At 47.6% G+C, this 20,000-nt stretch overlaps 1 protein-coding gene across 1 annotated transcript in view; it reads right to left on the bottom strand.

Moving 5' to 3' along the window:
- Positions 1 to 17,126, bottom strand: part of TNRC6A (trinucleotide repeat containing 6A) — a 20,612-nt gene extending 3,486 nt beyond the window's left edge. Inside the window, 18 exon segments of the mRNA XM_010191397.1 lie at positions 304 to 525; positions 749 to 856; positions 1,311 to 1,451; positions 1,807 to 1,965; positions 3,442 to 3,573; positions 6,273 to 6,483; positions 6,731 to 6,808; positions 6,918 to 7,046; positions 7,245 to 7,382; positions 8,038 to 8,180; positions 9,255 to 9,306; positions 9,690 to 9,770; positions 10,070 to 10,245; positions 10,351 to 10,515; positions 11,037 to 11,041; positions 11,165 to 11,449; positions 11,451 to 13,728; positions 17,081 to 17,126. Of these exon segments, the coding sequence (XP_010189699.1) occupies positions 304 to 525; positions 749 to 856; positions 1,311 to 1,451; positions 1,807 to 1,965; positions 3,442 to 3,573; positions 6,273 to 6,483; positions 6,731 to 6,808; positions 6,918 to 7,046; positions 7,245 to 7,382; positions 8,038 to 8,180; positions 9,255 to 9,306; positions 9,690 to 9,770; positions 10,070 to 10,245; positions 10,351 to 10,515; positions 11,037 to 11,041; positions 11,165 to 11,449; positions 11,451 to 13,728; positions 17,081 to 17,126 (4,549 nt within the window).
- Between the last annotated feature and the right edge of the window lie 2,874 nt (positions 17,127 to 20,000).

Genomic DNA, 20,000 nt, shown 5'->3' with positions numbered 1-20,000 from the left:
AAATGCTTCGTAGGCAGCTGCCTTCAGCTGCACAATGTCCAACCCAAAGCACCCGGAGATGGCTCACACCAAGGACAGAAACCACCAGTGCCACCCATGTTCCCGCTGCACACAATCCCTCCCCCAGTTATTTTCGGTAGAGCGTCTGCCGCAATGCAGCTCAGGGTACACAGACCAGCTTTGCTTTTGGCAAGACAAATGGTCCAGATGTTAGCGAACAGAGACAGATCATCCAACCAAACGCACAGGAGGCTCCCTAGCTCGGTAACAGAGCAAAAATCCTTCGCACAAAGCCATCCTTACCAGGGGTGTATCTGGCATCAGAATTTCCCCATCCTCCGCCCAGACGAAGGGAGTTATCCCAGGTGGACAGCGGTGGTTTCTGGCCTGTCAGCCCCGGGGGCGGGCGGGACGGAGCAGTGATGCTTTTAGGTGGCAAAGGGACCTTCCACAGCTCATGAGCCAGAGAGGTGTTAGTGACTGATCCAGGAGACCACGTTGATTTGGAATCACTGTTTCTGGCTACTGCAAGACATAGAAAGAAACCACAGTCACTGTGCTGCTGGGACTGTCACCTTGTATAAACAAAAGCTCCTAAGTTAGAGCAAATCAAAACAGCTACTTTGAAAATCAGTGAAGATACCACTCAGAAGAGACCTCGATGGTACTTTTAATTAAAATTTAGCATCCCCCTGAAGCACGTCAAGGAGGAGGAATCACCAGCTCAGAGCAACATGGCAGACATCACCTGAAGTGCTTTGTGCTGTACTGCTGAGGGAAACATTGTAGTTGGAGGCACGAATGGATGACCAGGCACTAGTTGAAGGCAGCGTGGTGTTCAAAGATGAGGATGACCCTGTAACAAAGGCAGAAGTCAGTCCCAGCACAGCACCACGCATCGCTAACGCAATACAATTAAAAGGCATGGCTCGTAGCCCAGACAGAGCACGTCCGCACAGACCAGGGAGCTCCTCCACTCCTCTCAGCCCTCATCCCTGGTCCAGAGGTACACAGCAGCATGCTCAGCAGCAGGAAGCACCCTGCAGGCCCAGCTGGCTGTGTTACTGCAAGGGCTGGGCTGCCAGGTCCCAGCGCACTGCCCCTCTGCACAGTTACATCAGCAGCGCTCGCTCTGCCGCGTTCCTGGAGCATCTGTTGCATTGCATCGAGCAGCAGCGCTTGTGCCAAGGATGAGCTTTTCAGCTGAGAGATCCACAATAAGGAGATAAACAAGGAGATGAGCGAGCAGCGAAACCCATCTCCAAGTAAACAGGCTCCCACAACTCAGAGAAAGTGGCATCCGAACGTACCACTGTTCCTGTCCCTGAGGTGGTCAACTTCCCGCACAGTATTAATTGAAAGATTGTTTATGACACTGCCAGGAGTGACGTAAGGGTCAGTTTCTGGGTCGATGTTTGGATAACCTTTCCATGGCTCACCAGGACGAAACTCTAGGAACAGAGATGCAGAAGAGAAGCTTACTTTGTTGTTTTTTAAAACAGGAAACGGCTGTCTAAACAATACATCTCTTAATGACTGAAAATCCAAAACCTCTCAAGCATTTAATTTAGTCTTCACTTTATTCCCCTCACTTCTACTTTTTCTGGCCCCGTCTTACCAGGGCAAAAATCCCAAAGCATGAGATACACTCCTCTGTGTACAATGAACTCCCACCCGCAGCTTCCATCCGCTACCAACGCACCCTGGGTGCTTCTCCGCAGGCCGTTTCCCTGCCCCTCCACCCGCAGGGACCACGGCGCAGGAAGGAGCCCATGGAGCCAGGGAGAGGGGGGTGGCAGGGGGTACCTGGGGGCCAGTTAACACTGCTCGAGCCGTTGGGCGATTTGGCACGGGGCCAGCCGTCCCCAATGGAGCCGGGAGGACTGGCTGGCGAGTTACTGCTGTTCATGAAGTCGTACGGGACAAACGGAGACTCTTCCAGCCTAAAACCACTTGAAATAGCACCTGATTTTAAAAAATAGCAATAAATTACTTTTCATAGCTGACTTTTCTATTTTTATATACCTATATATATATAGATAAGTAAAACTGTGCCCATGTAAAACATTCATGAAATGCATAGCAGCGCACTGTCCTCTTAGGTGTAAATGGTAGAGGAAGTCACACAGGATTATATCATCTGAAAGGAAACGTCTCTGAATAATTCAGGAGAAAACTGCAAGAAGAATCTCCCCTGAAAGTATTTCATTAAAATAGTGTACTTATTAAATGTAAGTGAAATATTAATTTGAGGGTAAGAGCATTCTGTGAGACCCCAAGTGGAAAACGGGGGCAGTGAATACACTCTGTGATGGGCTCTTCAAAGGAACAGCCACACAACCCGAAGGATCTTGAGCTACTGCAAAGCTCTGTAAAATCTCGTGTTCCTGAGAGGGGACATAAAGAAATCCGTGGAGGCAGAGCAGGGAACGAATGCAGCATAAAGAAGCCATTTGATTGTGCGCAGTCGTGCGAGGAGTTGACGTTACCGTACAGCAAAGCCAAAGATGGTCCAGCTCTGCAGGAATCAATGACTTTCAGCAGTGATCCCATGTGATGGAGTTCAGATGCTCAAACTCTACCGCTGTTAGGAAAACATGGCCTACAGCTCCCAACACCAACACTTCTCACCCTGCGGCGAGGTGCGGAGCTGCAGTAGCCGGGATCTCCACCAGATGCTGCGTTTCAGAGCAGCAAAGCAGCTGCCAAGTCTAAAAATACCCCAACAATCCAAAGCCTGAGCAGCAACAGGAGCCTGCAGACACTTTCTGGCTATCTTTAGGACAGCACCTTTGTGCCGTGGACTCACATTTTAACTGGGTGAGATTCCAAGCAACCAAAAGGGTTGAAGCGTTGTGTGAATCCTGATGGCTGCAATGAAATAGGAAGCAACCGAGTCTGCCTCCTCTAAACCAAGTGCAGCAATGGTACCAGTCTGTCCCTAAGCTCTCCTTGTTTTTAGGATGAAAATGCACACATTCATAACCAAAACCTGTAACTAAAAATGTCAGACGTGACCTGAATGCATGCACATGGAGTTAAATCCCCATAAATCACCTGAAGGCCAGCAGCATTGGGTTAAAACAGCCAGAAAATCTAAAGCTTTTGGTTTAAATGTACATAAAGAATTCCAACCCAGATTGAGGTAAAGGGAGCAGCAACGGTCACACTTAAAAGTCTGGATAAAAAAGGAATTCTGCACATTTCTACTAAATCCCATCCCAAGGTCACTTCTGTAGGTAAAACCATTCAAGAGAGCTGTTGGCTGCTGCACAAGACATGCAGCGAGTTTGGCACAGACGAGGCAATGCAAATTGTGACAGCTACAAGCAACACAGCACTTACAACTACAGACCAAAATACAGCAGAAGTATTTTAAACCCAAAATGTGAGAACCTGGTGCGCAGTGTGAAATGCTACTGAACGGCACGTTTAGCATACCATGTTTGCTGGAGTTTTGATCTAGTGATGTGTTCACAGAGATGCTGTCTACTGTAGTCCATTTCCTCAGTCGAGATTGTGGCTCTTTAATACTGCTCATATCCATGTTTACATTCAAGTTTGAGTTCATTCCTGAAAACACACACAGCTCATGAGACACAGACCAAACGTTTTATTTCTGCTAATCGCCACTACTGTCCTAATAAACATTTAGGAGCGGATTACTATGGTTATTTCATGCTTCCAAGTCTCTGTTTTTGAGAAACACCAGCATTTAATACAGTGAATTTACTGCGGACAGAAGCTAAGCAATGCAAAGCACTCCGAAGTTCTCAGCTGATGTCTTCATGCAAAAGAAGTCAGTGGGAAAAGCCCTTAGGAAGTCAGGGAAACTGAACTGTAAACATCTCAAAAGTGTGGTGTTTCTAACACTCGTGTAGCACCAGCACGACTGATCTCATCTGTATGAAGCAGAACTGCACTGTGCAGAGCTACACAGGGCTATAAAAGACTCTTTCCCAGCAGGAGGCTGCCTGTACTCATCCCTACTCAGAAGTTACACACTGGTACCTACAGCTACAGCCTCACTCCCACTCTTACTGGGGCTGCTGGGAGGGCACCTCGCACTTGGTATGGACCTGCACAAGCAACGCTACCCCCTCCCCTCCTTGACGTATCCTGGTCACGCTCAATATGAAAACCACAGCAAGAGAAACAAAGCTTGTCTTTGCCTGATCTAAGCTGCTGTATTTCAAAACGTTGGTCTGCCAGGGAATGGATACAACACCAACTTGAATCAGTGCAGGCACCTGTGAGCACCAGCAATTCTGGGTCTGGGCAGTGCCCCCACGCTTTGGGTTTTGGCACAACTGCTCCCCTTCCAGGTCTGTAACAGCTCCTAATTCACACCCACACCTGGGTTACATTTCCAGCCCTGCAGATCTATCCACTTAATTTCTGAAAATAAACCACTGCAACGTTTTAATTTGGGGCCAGACACACACAGGGAACTTCTCCAACCTCTCCTGGAAACACTGTCATTCAGCGCTGGAAACTGGGGCTTAAATTTTGTTCCCAAGTCGATTCCCACTGCCATACAGAAACAGGTTTGGGGTTTTTGTTTGTTTGGGATTGTTTTGTTTGTTTGGAGTTTTGTTTGTTTGAGGTCTTTTTGTTTGTTTTTCTTAAGTCTCTGCTTCTGATGAACAGTATCCGGTGAATCCTGACAAACTTTGCTGGACAGGGCCTCTCTGCTGTTGTTGCCGGGTCTCCTGATGTTAATGTTAGAGCACGAGAAAGGCACATACCTGCCAGATCTTCCCGAAGACAACTTGCCAAGTTCAGCTCCTTCTCACACGGCTACGCTACTACACTTTGTGCACTTGGAGGACGCTACCAACACTCCTCTTGACTCAGTTTTTCACTAAAGGGTGAAGGAATTCCAGTCACCTACTCTTTTCTACCCTTAAGCTTTCATTTGTGGACTGAGTGCGGCTCCACTTCTTACACCACCACACAGCACTACTCCAAAGGGATCCCAAGGAATTCTTAGGTGCACTGCAGCAGATTCCTGAGGGATCTCAAAGCAATCTTACATAGCTGCAGGCTCCTGAAATGCGGCAATGATTAAGGTGAGAAAGCAGCTACTTAACAGCAGTTTGTAACAATTCCACTCAAGAAATGAAACAGAAAGGAACCTAATGTGGGCAGGATGCAATTACTCAGCATGAGGTTTGGTGAGAGAGTTAAATATTCCTTTCATTGGCCTACGATAGTGTCTCAAGAGCTAAACAAGCTCCACTGTTACGCCTTGCCCTCTGAATGAACGCAGCAGTTAGGTCCTGATGCCAAGCAGCAGCAGCGAGTATTAAGCAGCAGCCTGGACTTCAGAGTGGCCACAAGCAAGACCCCAGTGTGCCCCATGCAGCGGCACGGCCGGCACCGACCCCGGCTCCCTCACGCTCCACCTCTAACAGCACCAGGATTTCAGCAGCAGTCTGCATTAAACAAACTCTTCTACAAAGGGCAATGAGAATGCAGAGGAAGTCAGCCCAACAGAAATCACCAGGTTAGAGTAACGCAGAAGAAAAGCAAACTGAAGAGGAGGAAACAAATAAGGAGAAGGAACAAGAGGTAAATGGTATACAGTTGTAGTAAGTATAAGGCAGCATTAAAAAGGGACCTAAAGTAAGGAGAAAATATACAAGCCTGGAATTTCTGAAGTAGAAATTGGACAGAAGCCTGGAAACGTAGGGAGAAAGAAACAGGAGATGTTTGTATTTATAAATGTTCAGACACTTTGCCTGATATGAGACAACCATTCCTTCAAAACGCAGAGCTAAAACCTCTCTTTCCTGGACACAACTGCTAAAAGGAAATTACCATTTTGTTCTACCTACGCGACTGCAGATTAATTGAAAACATTTTTAAAATCCAAAGAAATGAGACCGCATCAATAGGTTCTTTGTATGGATTCTACTTCTAAAAGCCCTTTAGCTCCGGGAATCGTAACTGCAAAAGGACTTTGTGTCATCCTTGGGACAGAGGATAAAAAAAGAAGTAAAAGCAGACAGACATTCTTGTAGAATTTAAAGCTTTTTGCGCTAAAACACAGACAGTCAGGTCTGGGAACAAGTGTACTTGTGAAAAAAGCTCTTTGGCGACCAAAGACAACCAGGTAAGATCCACAAAGATTTACTATGCCATTAAAATCAAGTGCTAACAGGATTACAACCACTACTGTTCTCAGAGCAGGCAGACAACATGAACAGGAAGGCTGTGGGCCACGTAAGCATTAACTGACCGTATGAAATCAGCACGGAGAAACCCACCTATAGGGAAGCTGCTGAATGCATTTATTGGCGATGGCCCTTTTTGTAGCTCAGGAGTAGCGTGGGGTAGGACATTCTCGAGGAAGGATTTCATGGTGGGTTGATGGAGTGACTGCTGCTGAGAGGGTGGAGTCTGCTGCTTCATTAACAGGTTTGGATCGAGCTGACGGGACTGTTGCATCATCTGTTGCTGCATACTAAGAGATCGACCCTTAAAAAAACAGAGCAGTCACAAGATGAATAGGCAAGAGCTTCTCCACGTATGAAATACATCCCTGGGTTCTGTGCATCTTAGCACAGCAAAACCCCAGCATTAAGCCAAGTCACTCCTTTAAAGCTGGTCAAAAATCCCATTCACTCTTGCACGCTCTGATACAACGCGACAAGAAAAGCGGCTCAGGATGGAAAACAGACTTTACAGCTAGTTTGAAGAGTTAGTAATAAATCCATTTACTTACCTGCTGCTCCTGCTGCTGACGACCACCAGAAGGCATGCTTCTTTGATTCTGCGCTTTTTGCTGCTGAGCCAACAACCGCTAGGAGACAGTGTTTTGTGGTGGTTTTTTTAAGAACAGTTCACAGCTGACGCAAGTCTCTACTTAGACTTTCAAACAGAACACAGAGCGACTGGCTGTGCTAGCTTACCTGTAACTGGGAGATCTGAGAAAGCTGGTTTAACTGGGACAGTTGATTCAACATGGCTACCTGTTGTGGGCCAAAGAGTGGGCTCAGGCCACCGTTGTTTGGTGCATACTTCAGTAATGATACTGGAACCTGCAAAAGGGAGCAGCAACGGGCAATTACTCACACCAGGTGTGGAATATAATAACTCACCTTAACAGTTGCCAAAACACGGATCAAGCCAAGTATGTTTTCAAGTAGTGAGTATAAGCCACACCAATAAGCAAACCACAGCTTTCTGAAGCAGCATCTTGGCAGTTTACACACAGAATGTTTTATGCACTCACTCACCTGAGGGGATAGTAATGGAGGAGGCACTTGAGCACGTGGATTAGGCTGAGATGAATTAAGAGGTTGTGCTGGAGGCTGCTGCATGCTCCTGGGCTGTGCTGCTATATTACCAACACCAAACATACTGGGATTGCCATTCTGGGGAAAGGACAGGCAGTCAGTGACAAGAAACCTCTGCCGCCGCTTCTCCCACCCCTACACATTCGAATTAAAGTTAAACACATCAATCACACAGGTAGCTAGGATGTTATATCAAAAGGCATTAAATGCTGTCAAGTAACATGCCAAGGAGATGCACACAGCCTTACCTGTCTAACAGAATTCAAGTTTTGCATACCCAGCCCTGCTAGGGAGCCAAGGGCTTGGTTAGGTAGTGCATTATTTGAAGGGGGAAGCTTCATGTTTTGATTGGACATAAACTGCATGTTTTGGGACTCGTCTGCTACAATGCCATCCTGACGGGACAGACAAACCGATGCGCAACAACCAGCCAGCAAGCAAGCAGAAGGGAGAAACCATTGCCAGGAACAGAAGGGAAGAGTCATGAGAGTCCAGCACCAGCAGGAAATAGGCAGAAAACAAAAGAGATCAGGTTAGTCATTTGCACTGCAAACGGGCTACAGAAAGAGCTTAGTATTATCTATCAGTAAGTTATAAAGAAAACGACATCTCTCATGGATTAACAAGAAAGCCCTCATTTTCCTCTCTGCTAAACGCAGAAAGCTGAGGAGCACACCCAAAACTGCTTCCAACGCAGAGCAAAGAAGGGTCCGCCAGCAAGACCCCGACTGACCTTATCAAAGTAAGGACCGCGATCCATGGAAGACTCTTTGGAAATCTGAGGACGAGAACCAGGGCCTTTTCCAACCACACGATTGTAATCTCCAACACTGAGGCCGTGCTTATCCATCTCCATCCGCTTATCCTGCAGTAACCCTGCGAAAAGGGGAGAGATGTGACTGCAGCACAGAGATGATTCACTTCTCCAGACACACCAGAAACCGGTTCACGCTTCCAAAGAGCTGAACTAATCCTGCTCTCGAGCTGGGCACCAACACAAGGAAACATCGGTTTGGCTTTCAGCCCTCTGGGCCTTACTGAAAAGGCAAAGGAAACACTACACACGGATGGCTACAGACATCTCGAAACCTGGAAGCAGCAGAGCTTCAGCAGACTTTGCTAGGCTCCACAAAAATACTCTTCTCTGTTTTCTCTTAAAAACAAGAGGGTGCAAATGTTTGAGATCGAGTTTCCAGCTGTGAATGCCACTTTTTATGCAATAAGCATTTTCCTGGCCTTCAGCTATTATCACATTTCCTACAGTTGTTAGTACTTCACCTTTTAGTTTAAGAAAAAGGCTTATTTAGCTTAAAAAAAGCCCCAATGACACAAATGTAAAGTATTTGTGTTTATTAATGACAAAAGATAACTTAAAATTTGCTTTTAACTCCACAAGGCAAGCAAGAAGATCAAAATATAAGCAGTGGTAAAGAAGTCCATTTAATACTTGAATTCTACTATTTTTCATCTGCTGGAGGAATCCTAACAGCCAATGGCTTCAAATAAAACCAAAACAGCTCATGAGTCACTTACAATCCGGTTTAATTGTTTCTAAAAGTAATTGTTTGGTGCTAATCGTGTCCTCAGATCTGCAAATGCATCTCCAGGAACCAACCACAACGGGTGTGGTACCCAGAGCGTTGGTTTGTGCCCAGTGAGGGTGTTCCCAGGGCACCGTGGACCCACAACAGCCCCACTGCACCCCAGCACTGAACGCATCAGGGACAGCATCACCACGGCAAGCAGCGGGTTCAGGCCTGCAGCTCCACTCACACACATCAAGTTTCACCTCTACGAGGGTATTCCTTCTTTAAGGAAAATACACTGAAATATATATAGCTGTAACTATATATACAGTATATATATGCTAAAAAGTGATTTAAAAGGATATAAACTGCAAAAGACTGGAAAGGAAGGCAATAAAACCCAGCTATGTTCTCCCGTTCTTACCTCCAGACATATCCATCTTATTGCTCTGTATGGTTTCTTCTGGTGATTCTCTCTGAAGTAATAAAATGAATCATAATTATTTAATAATACTACTTTAAAAAGCTAAAACAGATTCATGTACACTATTTAAATTCAAACCTGCAAAAAAACCCGAGACAACTCGGGTACTATTTCAAAGCATTTTCTTCCTTTAGGTGGTACCCAATTGAAAACGGGCATCTCCACCAAAAAGCGATCGTAATGCTAAGTAAAACAACAGACTGCTGGGCAGTTTTTACAGAAACACTTTCCATCACTAAATGGGTCTTTTTGTACTGAGGACGTAAAGAAAAGGGATGGAGACAAGTAAGTAAAGTGAAAAATACTGTGAAGTCTCTGTGCATTGTAACGAGCACTTTAAGAGAGCGGTGAAGCCAGGTAAAGGTGAATACTTACCGAAAAACTGAGATTTGTGAATTGCTTAATGAATGGATTGATCCATGCTTCATCTTGCTTATTTCCACCTTTCATCATGCCCTTAAAAACAGAGGAGTTCCCGTGATACTCAGACCTTTGCCACCCGCTGCCTGAATTACCTCACAAGCTGCTCTGAGTTAAAGCGAGCGCTCTCTGCACCGCGCAGCTCTCTGCTTGGTTCTGACTTGGCTTTCAGCAACGACAACACTGCAAAAACCTTGACTCAGCCTCCTCTGGGAATTCTCGTACAGAACAGGGAAGCAGTCGCGCTCAGGAACATCACCAGCTTGGGGATTTTTCCTTTCCACGGCCCCTCGCATCCTCACGTTTGGACCTGACACATCATAGGCCAGAATTACCTTGGTGGGCATTTTCTTCATGTACGGTGGCCAATTTAAAGACGGGTTGGCTTCTTGCGAAGAGCCGCTGTTCCACATCCCGATCTCCACATCCTCCTCTTCCTCCCAGCTGGTCTGACGGCTGCCGGTCAGCGGCATCTCGTCTCCACACCAACTGTCTTGCATAGATTTAGGCCCTGGTTGTGAAGAAACAGCCCCAGCGCATTAACACCGCAGCAGAGAGCGATGCCCCTAGCACAGCAGTTGGCTCTAAGTGTATTTCAAGATAAAGAAGCCCTCACCAGGTTTGTTTGGAGGCTGCTGGCCCAGAGGAGCGTTCCCCCAGCCAGAGCTGCCTGCTGCGTCGCTGATGGGCTCTCCCCAGCTGGTACCGGTGTCCATGGGCTTTCCCCACGCAGAAGTGCCGTTATCGACAGTGGTGGCTGGAGCTGAAGGCTCTCCCCAACCTTTTCAAAGCAGTGAAGTTACTGGCATGCTTTTAAACAGGATTTTTAAAAGCTATCTAGAGAACTAAGTGTTTTGCCTTTTCTAGACCCATAACATAGAATAAAAAGAGCGTGTAAGTACACATCTACGTTTTGTATGCAGGTCATCATTACAACTGTCAGCTGTTCCATTAAAAAAATAAATCACAAAAATACGGATCTCATGTGTAAACAATTACATTTTGAGAACAGAAGATGCTAAGATCAGGAATTCCGATCTTGAGTCCACACAAAACCATCGCCCTCTGCTCTGTCTTGCAGCAGCTCAACACTTTCTGGGGGGAGGTCTTTGGCAACATTAAGTTTTAACTGTTTAATAATCAAATGAAGAAAATGCTTTCATTGCTCAGATATTAATTTGAACACTTTGTGCTCCCACAGCCCAGAATTCAACTGGGGTTTTCTAGTTCTTATTACTCAAGCTACTTAAAACTAGAACAGAGCTTCCGATCTGTATAAAAACATCAAATGACTATAAGCACCGCTGCTACTTTCAAATAAATAAAATCAGTGCTTCAGTGGCATCTTCCCCTTCCACTCTGAAACTCCAATATTGTTCTATGAAGCAAGAACAGAACTGTTTCACAGTTAACAGAAAACCAAGGCTTACCAGAATTCGCTCTCCTTGCTAGACATGGCACTTGAAGACAGTAGCTGCTGATGTACCTGTGCTTGCTGGTCTGAACTGCTGCTACTGTTTGGGACATTTTTGTTCCACATGTTCACATTTTTGTAGTTGTACTTGCTGGGATCCCCCCAGGCAGAAGTCCCATCATCGATCTCCATTTTACGGCGGATGGATTCGGGGGACGGCTCCTCCCAGCCCGTGGGTTCCTCCTCCTTCGCCGGCGCGGGCATCGGACCCCCCAGCCAGCCCGAGCCGGGGGAGTTGGTGGGAGCCCACGTCTTGTTTGTTCCATTCTGGAGAGTTGATGGGCTTGGACGAGTCCCCCCAACCTTGAGGCTGATTGGGTTTAGGAGGATCTCCCCAGCCCTGGCTCTGGTTCGGCTTCGCAGGCTCATCCCATCCCGAAGAATTATTTGGGTTTGTGTTATTACCTCCCCAAGTAACAGAATTTGATTTACCTGGCTCGTTCCAACCAGACACTGATCTGTCGCTGTCGCTACCTCCCGAACTGGATTTCTTCGACTCGCCCCAATGGTTGCCTCTTGAATTCTCGCCCCAGTTATCACCGGCAGAGACTGCCCAGCCCTGGCTGGCCTTCTGTCCGTCTCCCCATCCCTGCTTGCTCTTCTGCGCCTCATTCCAGGACGACTTCTCCTCTTTGCCACTTCCCCACGACTGATTGCTCTTGACCATTACTGTAGCAGCAGAATCTTCTTCCCACCCCCCTTGGCTGTTTGACCCTTTGGAGTCTCCCCACCTCGTAGCAGACTTTGGATCTCCCCACCCCGATACAGATGAGGTATCGTTATTGTTAGGGCTAGGTCTATCCACACACCCCCCTGAGCTGGAAGTCTGTGTCACAGAGCCCCCCCAGGCCTCTGTCCCATTGTCAGTTTTCCTTTCACCCCTCGGGGACGTTTCGGTGTCCCAGGCAGTGTTCTGCTTGATTGGAGTCTGGCCCCAGCCCGAGTTGGAAAGGACGCGTGGATCTAAGTCAGTTCTGTTCACGATGCTTTGGAGTAACGCGTGCTGGTCGACTTTCCTTCTCTCCCGGCTCTGTCCCTCTGCGGTCACTCTGTCTTCATGGCACCCGGCGCTCTCTGAGCTCCCTTCGCTGTCCCCCGTACCTGTTTTGGCCCAGGCGCTGCTCTGCTCGGGCATCTGAGGAGCAGCAGAGCTCTGGGTGTTGAGGTCGTCCTCCTCGGCAGATTTCCACCCGTTCGTAAACTTCCTGCTGCCCCCGTTCGCGCTCTCGCTGGAATGCTGATTGCCAGGCAGTTTACTCCACTCCCCGTTCGCAACGCTAGTGCCAGAGTTCTGCGCAGGGTTGCCCCATCCTCTCCTGCTCCCGCCAGCGCTCGCGCCGTTCCCGCTGCCCCACGGCATGTTCTGGGAGCCGACCGTCCCCGTCTCCCACACCCCTCCGCCTTTATTCCCGTTGATTTGAAAGTTGGTGCCGCCAGGCCCGCCGACGCCTGGCTGCATTAGAGTTGCATTCACAGTGTCACCATTAGCTTGGCTGTTTGGGCCTGAACATTTGTCTCCAGAGTAATTAGAACCATAGGCACCCCATGTAGTACCGTAAGAGCCACCATTTTTCGCCTCACCGTTGCTAAGATGAGAAATGGAAGTGCCGTTTGTAACTGGAGAGGCCTGAATCTGAGAATGATTCATTGTGCTCACGCGCCAGGCCCCGTGCCCTGTATTATTAGGCAGTTCGTTAATCTGCACCGAACCAGCAGAGTTTGGTAAACTAGAGGTCATAAAGTTAGTAGTGTTATTTGGTCCGTTCATTTCAGTGTTAAGGTTTTGAGGTTGCCCACTGAATGAAACCTTCCTTGTACCATTGACTTCAGCATCGCAACTCTCCTGGAGGCTCCCCCAGGACCCGTGGGCCGAGGCCCCCACTTTAGAGTTAATACTCGGACTGCTCGAGATCTGACCTATGGTACTGCACTGCAGGTTTGTGCCAGCGTTACCACTCCCCACAGACCCTTTCAGGGCAAGTCCGCTGCTCTCCAACACCGGCCAGGCACCATGGTTGCCATTTGAATTCAAAGTGCTTGGATTTAACCCTCCATTTGATGGAGAGCTTATGGTGCCCCAAGCATTCATTCGATTGTTGCTACTTTCAGATTTGCTGTCAGGAGCATCCACAGAAACTTGACATGTGCTTATGATGGACCCGTGGGACAAACCCCACGGCCCATTAATACTTCCATTGCCCACATTATTGCTGTTGCTACCGACCACAAACTTGTTTTGAGAACCGTGTCCGATGCCGTTCCGAATGCCGTCGCTCTCGCCGCCCGCGCTCCCTGAAGCCATTATCACGAGGTTCCTCTCGGACCCAGAGCTCGAGGCAGAGTCAGTGTCCATACATTCTGGTGTCAGCTCTGGGTCACTGCCCGTGATCGATGGCCATGCTTCTTTGTCAGAGCCGTCTACAATAACTTTATCCCAGGTTGTGCTGGAGTCGCTGTTCGAAGAGACTGGTCCCCAGTGAGAATTTTCATAGTGGGATCCTAGACCGCTGTGGTTCAGATCTAAAGGGAAGATGGAAAGTCCAAGAGCATGATTATAAACTTACTATTATTGCTTTAAGAGGAGGAAAACAAGTTTAAAGAGACTAAGCCAAGAGTTGTCTCGCTTATTTTGACACTACAGTCACTGGTGATGAAAGCCCCCAAGTGCAGCTGCTCAAGCACCGACACAACCGAGAACGCTGCTCGTCAGCACGCAAAGCTGCGCTCACAACAGGCACAAGCAGCTCTCCTAAAGGTACAGCTCTTTTTTCCCGAGAAATAATACTCCGTATCACCATATACAAAGTACTTTCTAAAAACATACCTATTAAAAACTAAAATACTACATAAAATCAAATGTTCTGAAAGGCAGAAATCTACACAGGACACTAAACTGACCTAGTGCTACCAATTGCTAAGTGACAACAGCCAGAGCAACACTCACCCTCCCACCCCCATTAAAGGACTTTATATGAGAATTCTTATGCACAAGTTACTTCAGGTATTTTCTTTACCACAACAACAATCTGACACTGAAGTTCTGCTGCTGCAGAAGCACAGGTCAAACTGAGCTGACACTTCTCATCTTCATGTATCTAGGAACTACTGTTTCTTCTCATAAGTCAGTTGATCGTGTCTGGGAACCAACAAGAAATACACCCGAATTCACTCGGAAACCCTTCATGCACCATGGAGTAGCTGCTACAGAGGAAGTGCTGTGAATTTTCATCTCCTACATCTGAAGCTTTACTGCAGAGACCTCCGTGCTGCTCAATCAACACCTGGACACACAGGTACACCAGGAGATGAGACGATGGCAGTGGGAACCACGTGAAAACCAGGAATGAAGCCAGAACACCAGTACAAAGCATCAGGGAAGGTTTTTGAGTTGGTGTTTGCCTGCACTGAAAGGATCACTGCAACGGTGTGTGCTCAATGGCTCTGTATGTAGCAAACCAGGCTCCTCTGCCCACGACAACGTCAAGGGTTCTGGAAAAGGAAACTCTCAACTTCTCCTTCTAATGTTCTCTTCTTCTTGGCCTTTACTTAAAAAAATCATAATATATGTACCTAAAGATAAGAGGAAAAGAAGTTTCACAGCTCCTGCTCATTCACGGATCTGCACAGGGCAGGCCTTACATCTGACCAGAAAAATGTGCAGTTGATTTGCCTGAAAGCCTTCATGAAACTGTACCTGTTCATGGTAACAGAGCTACAGTAACAAAACACCACGGTTATCAGTGCTGAGTTCTCTCAAAAGTGATTTAAAGAACATTTAGAGACTGCTTAACCTCAGAACAACACTGATTTACAAACCTCGTGTGTTTCCAAGACACACACGTGAACTGGGAAGTCTGAAAGGGAACTGCCAGTCTCAGCTTCTCCCTTCTGCTCCGGAGCGCCACACCGATGCACAACAGGTTTTGGTCTAGTTTTAATCAACCTTTAATCAATGTTATTCATCCACCAGTGAAAAAGAACCTAGCCAAGGAGCCTGCCCTTGGAGCAGCACGGAGTGGGGTCACCACTGCTCCTCCAGCAACTCCAGTGGTGCAGCCTGAGAGCCCAGGCGATCGGTGGAGCTTCACATGGGGACCACAGCACGAGGAGCACGGATGCTGGGTTTGGAACAGGAAAGAGACCCAGGGCAGTAGGAACAGCGCTGCGATAGCATCACCAGCACCAGGAGCTGCCCCAACACCACAGATTCTCGATGACACAAACACGGTCCCAATGACACGGGCACTTTTACAACAGAGGGCAAACAGCCTGAACTCAGGGTGCAGAAAGATCTGCACAACAACAAAAGCAAGCCTGTATTTATTAAAATCCTATTCTACTGATCCAGATGCGGTGCACAGTTTGCAACGAGCCAGCACACAAACAGCACATGATGATTAATTCCCAGTCAAGCAGAGATTCACCCTACTGCATACAAAACTACCTTGAATAACTCTTCTTCCTGGACTTAAACGTGTTAGTGACTTCTAGTAAGAGCCACCGTTCTGTAATCCTCCTGTCTGAATCTCCACATGAGCTTGTGAGATTAAGGGTACAATAAGCGAGGGATGGGCTCTGACTTTTTGTATCCCTCAGATACCACAAAAACACTCTCAAAACTGAAAAATGACAGCTGACAACACCCTGGTACACAGCAACACGAGTCAGTAACAGCCTACTCTTGGTTTTTCCCCCCCCAGAATTCAGAAGTTGCAGCTGAACTTTTGCTGCTTAAATCCTGGGCAAAAAAAAAAACCCCAAACGTAAACCTGAGTTTCTTAAAATTCAGCAATCTGCTAAGATTTCTTTCAATGACTTTGTAATTTAGCAGTGTAATGTTTTCTAGCTATGAGTTACCCCTGCAGGAAATGCTTGCAGGAAACCACGCATTTCCTAAAGTAGCAGCAGCCCCAAGCCCCTCTGAGCCCCCCATAGCAGCATGGAGCTCCCCTGCACCCCCCATAGGAGCAGAGAGCCCTCCTGCACCCCCCATAGCAGCCCCAAGCCTCCCTGCACCCCCATAGCAGCCCCAAGTCGGGTCAGCACAGCTCGCTGAGCCACCGGGCAGACAGGAACCCCCAGGTTGGTTTCCCATCACATGAAGCAGCTGCACTGATGGTCAAGCAGCCCAAATCTGGCACAGGGGAGGAGAGGGAAGCGGAGCAGGGGCTACCACCACCCCTGTGCGATCAGCCTCCCAGGAAAGCAGAGGAGATGCAACACGAAACGTGCTCCAGCCCGACCAGAAAGGCCAGCACAGGTCAACCCACAGCAGCCGCCCTGCTCCAGAGCATCTCCTACTGCACGTCCCCAAGCCCTCACACCGCACACCCGCCCCAAAATACGGCTTAAAACCAAACAGCAAGTCTTATCCACAGCCATATCCAGCCACCAGCACGCACAGCACCTATAGGTGCTGCCCCAGCACAAACCAGAACAGCCCCAGATGTGGTTTCCTCCAGCGCTGTGAAATGTCTCTGATGTAAAGCATGGGCTTGCACAGATTATTCAAGTAAATACCACGAAAAGTCAGTTTAACAGGTAAGCATAATGGTAAAAAAACAAAAGACACTTGGTATTTTAAAGTTAAAGTGTCACATAGCCAAAACACACTAATTCTTGTTTGAAGATCTGATACAAACTCTTCTTTGATATAAATCTGATATAAAGGTAACTCAGAAAATGAAGGTGGTTTAGCCAAATGCGGTACGTAATGGTACAGAGCAAGCACGCTGCACTCAGCCATTCACACGGCACACGCCAAAGAACTAAAAATTAATAATAATCACTAAAAAAATCAAGACAAACGGTGTGACACACGTAACTACAGACACCCGGAGTGCGGAAAAAAGGCGAGATTGAAATAGCTAACCTGACTGGTTAGGGGAGTGGCTCACCAAGTCCCGAATGGGAGGCATGCCTACAAAAAAGAGCAAGAGAAGTACAGGAGCGTTACTTCAGCACAACACCCCTCCCAAAACAGCCCCAGAGCACTCGCGCTTTGAACCGGTTACGGGCAGCCCTTTTAGGGGAAGGTTTCTCTGCAGAGCCGTGGCCACCTCACTGCCCCTGCAGCCCCAAGCTGCTCGCCCACGGGGACCACGCGCCCTGACAGCAAACCCAGCGTTCATCACACAGCGTTTGGATTTAATTATCAGCAATTTTGCTGCTTCTGCTCATTTTTTTCCCCTAGTTTTTATGCGTGTGGCATTTAATTAAGCATTTTAACATGTCCTTAATTTTAAAAGTTTGATTTCTATAAAAAAAAGAGGAAGAATTTATAGTAATTGAAACCAAACCCAGTTAATTTGTGACCGTACTTAGAATTTCAAAGGTCAGCCCTGACACAGCTCCTATCACTTCTTTGCACAGCACCTTCTCCACCCCAAAATCACTGTTTTCTAGCTGATTTAGCAAGCAGAAACAACCAAGAATGGTCCGACTCCGATCTACCCCAAGAGTGTTTTCATGTACTGCTCTTCACAGCCTCTTCCTCCCAGGTGTCCTGCAGGCAGCGTATGAAATCCATGTCTCAAACCCAGGTTTTACAGCTGGACACCACCGCTGTCACTTTTAAGTTTCCTAAATTCAGCCAACCTCCATCACCACTGACTGCAAAACCCAACTCCCTTCTTCCCACAATAACTGAGGAAAACCCCTCAAATTACAGAACCACCTTTTTTCCCCGAGGCTTCGTGTTCACCACGCTGTGCACAGGGATCAAGAGCCCCCTTGTGCCAAAGGAGGAACCCAAATAACCGGGCTCAGCCCAGGAGCCCGATGGTGCTGTCCCGTTTCCTTCTGCCCCAGCTGTGGGCAGTCACCACTGGCCTTGACAGACCCCTCTATAAATCATTTTCTCATCAATAACCTCCTGCCTGTTGTGTTACACAGCAGAGGCAAGCGCACAAGGCAGCCCTCCAGACCTGCCTTCAGTGTGAGGTGTGCACAGGGGGAAATTCCAGTAAAGCAAACTGGACTGGGTAGGAAAATGTGCTGATAAAGAGAGATTTCTCAAATTAACCACCTTGGTACACGACTGCATCTGTTTCAGAAGGACCGCATGGTGTGAGCTTCACTTGCCTGTCTTTAATGAAGAGATACGCCCAACGTCCTAAAAACAGCAGGAAAAACACAACCCATGGGACCATCCCTTCTTAAGCTTCACTTCTAAACAAAGCAGGGTCATTTTCCAAACAGATGATGATTGTCCATGCAAAACACAAGAGGGTTTTTTTGCCCACTGATGCAATTCTCCAGTACTGAAGGACAGTTAAAGGAACACTAAGTTGAGCAGTACTCGTACCCCCTGGTTTTACAAAGCCCCTACCAGGTACAACCACAGCTGGGACTGGGGACTGACCCTGCCCCGGGGTCTGTCAGGGAACACCACATAAAACAACGGGAGCCCTTCCCAACTCCTGCAATTCTGACCTCAACATTTCGAGCTATAGTTTTTCTTTTAGCCCTAAAATACAGATGGATCCCAATATCCATTAAATAATACTTAAAAGAAAAGCCAAGCACTTCTACTCTGTTAAGGTACAGAATTTGTTAACCCAAAGGGCCAGCCCATGGACATGGTTTCAATAGGAAGGGATCCAAGACACGTCAAATACAGTGAGATTTTTCCCCTTAGAGATAGCAAGGACAGTACCCAGAAGCTGCTGTTGGAGGCTAAAGAGGAACCAGGGGAAGGAGTGAGACTGCAACATGCAAACACCATTTCCCTTCAGATACCACGGCGTGAGGGGACGCGCAGTCACCCCTGTTGGCTGCTGGGCTGCGGCCACCTCCACGGCACCAGGGACTTCATCAGACGAGACTGACCCCATGGCAACATCCAGCTCTGAAAAACTGCTTCCCTTTGCATTATCATCCTACCCACACCTCTCAGACAGGACAAACACCCGCACAGACACCGTTCCTGCTATGCCACAGGAGAGACCTTTTGGGCACACAACAGCACCAGGAAACGAGACCCTGGGTGCCTGACCCCGCTCATTGGGTCTGACCCACGGACCCCAGACACATGGACGGCCCCAGCACAGCCACAGGCCTGGCCACACAGCACCCAGCAGGATGCTACACACAGCACCAGCGTTTCCTTAAGATGGGAATGTGATTTGGCCAACCCTTCTCTCTCCTAAAGGCTCTCAGAACCACCTCATCACCAGCTGGATGTGCAGACGTATTATTCTAACTCTTAACATATTATTCAACCTGCAGGACTCCCCCAGACACCCAGTACAGCACTGGGGCAGCACCACATGGGGACACGTGGGCATCCCCCAGCCCCATGCGTGCCCAGCAAACTCAGCACTAAATGGAGCAAAACTGGGCAGAGAACCAGGAAGAACACAATGCACAAACGGGGACCCAACTGGTTAAACGCTGGGCTGGCGGTCACAACAAGTGAAGGACGGTATACTCAAAAACCCCTCTGGACACCACAAGGAGGTTTAATAGGTTGTATAGAGCTCAAAATTTAACTAAAACGTGAAATCTCAAGGGTGTTTTCCAGAGATCTTTTCTGTAGCTGAAGGGGTTAGGAGTCACTCTGTAATAATTTTGACTAACACTGGGAATTCAGTAAAGTTTCACAAGAAACTCTATGTGGGATAGCATACATCACGGCTACGTGCATATGAAAAAATAAGCATAAAAATAAGGAAGCATTTATCCAACCTATTAAGTGTTTGCATGCATTAATATAAAATCCTTTTGAAAATCCAGATCCCTACAAAGAAAATTACTTTCTTCCAGCCAAAAAATAGACTGCCCTTGTTGTC

The sequence above is a fragment of the Mesitornis unicolor genome, unplaced genomic scaffold (assembly GCF_000695765.1).
Source record: "Mesitornis unicolor isolate BGI_N332 unplaced genomic scaffold, ASM69576v1 scaffold18339, whole genome shotgun sequence".
In the NCBI taxonomy this organism is placed as follows: domain Eukaryota; kingdom Metazoa; phylum Chordata; class Aves; order Mesitornithiformes; family Mesitornithidae; genus Mesitornis; species Mesitornis unicolor.
Note: the sequence above shows the minus strand (reverse complement) of the source record. Positions and strands in the feature narration are given on the sequence as shown.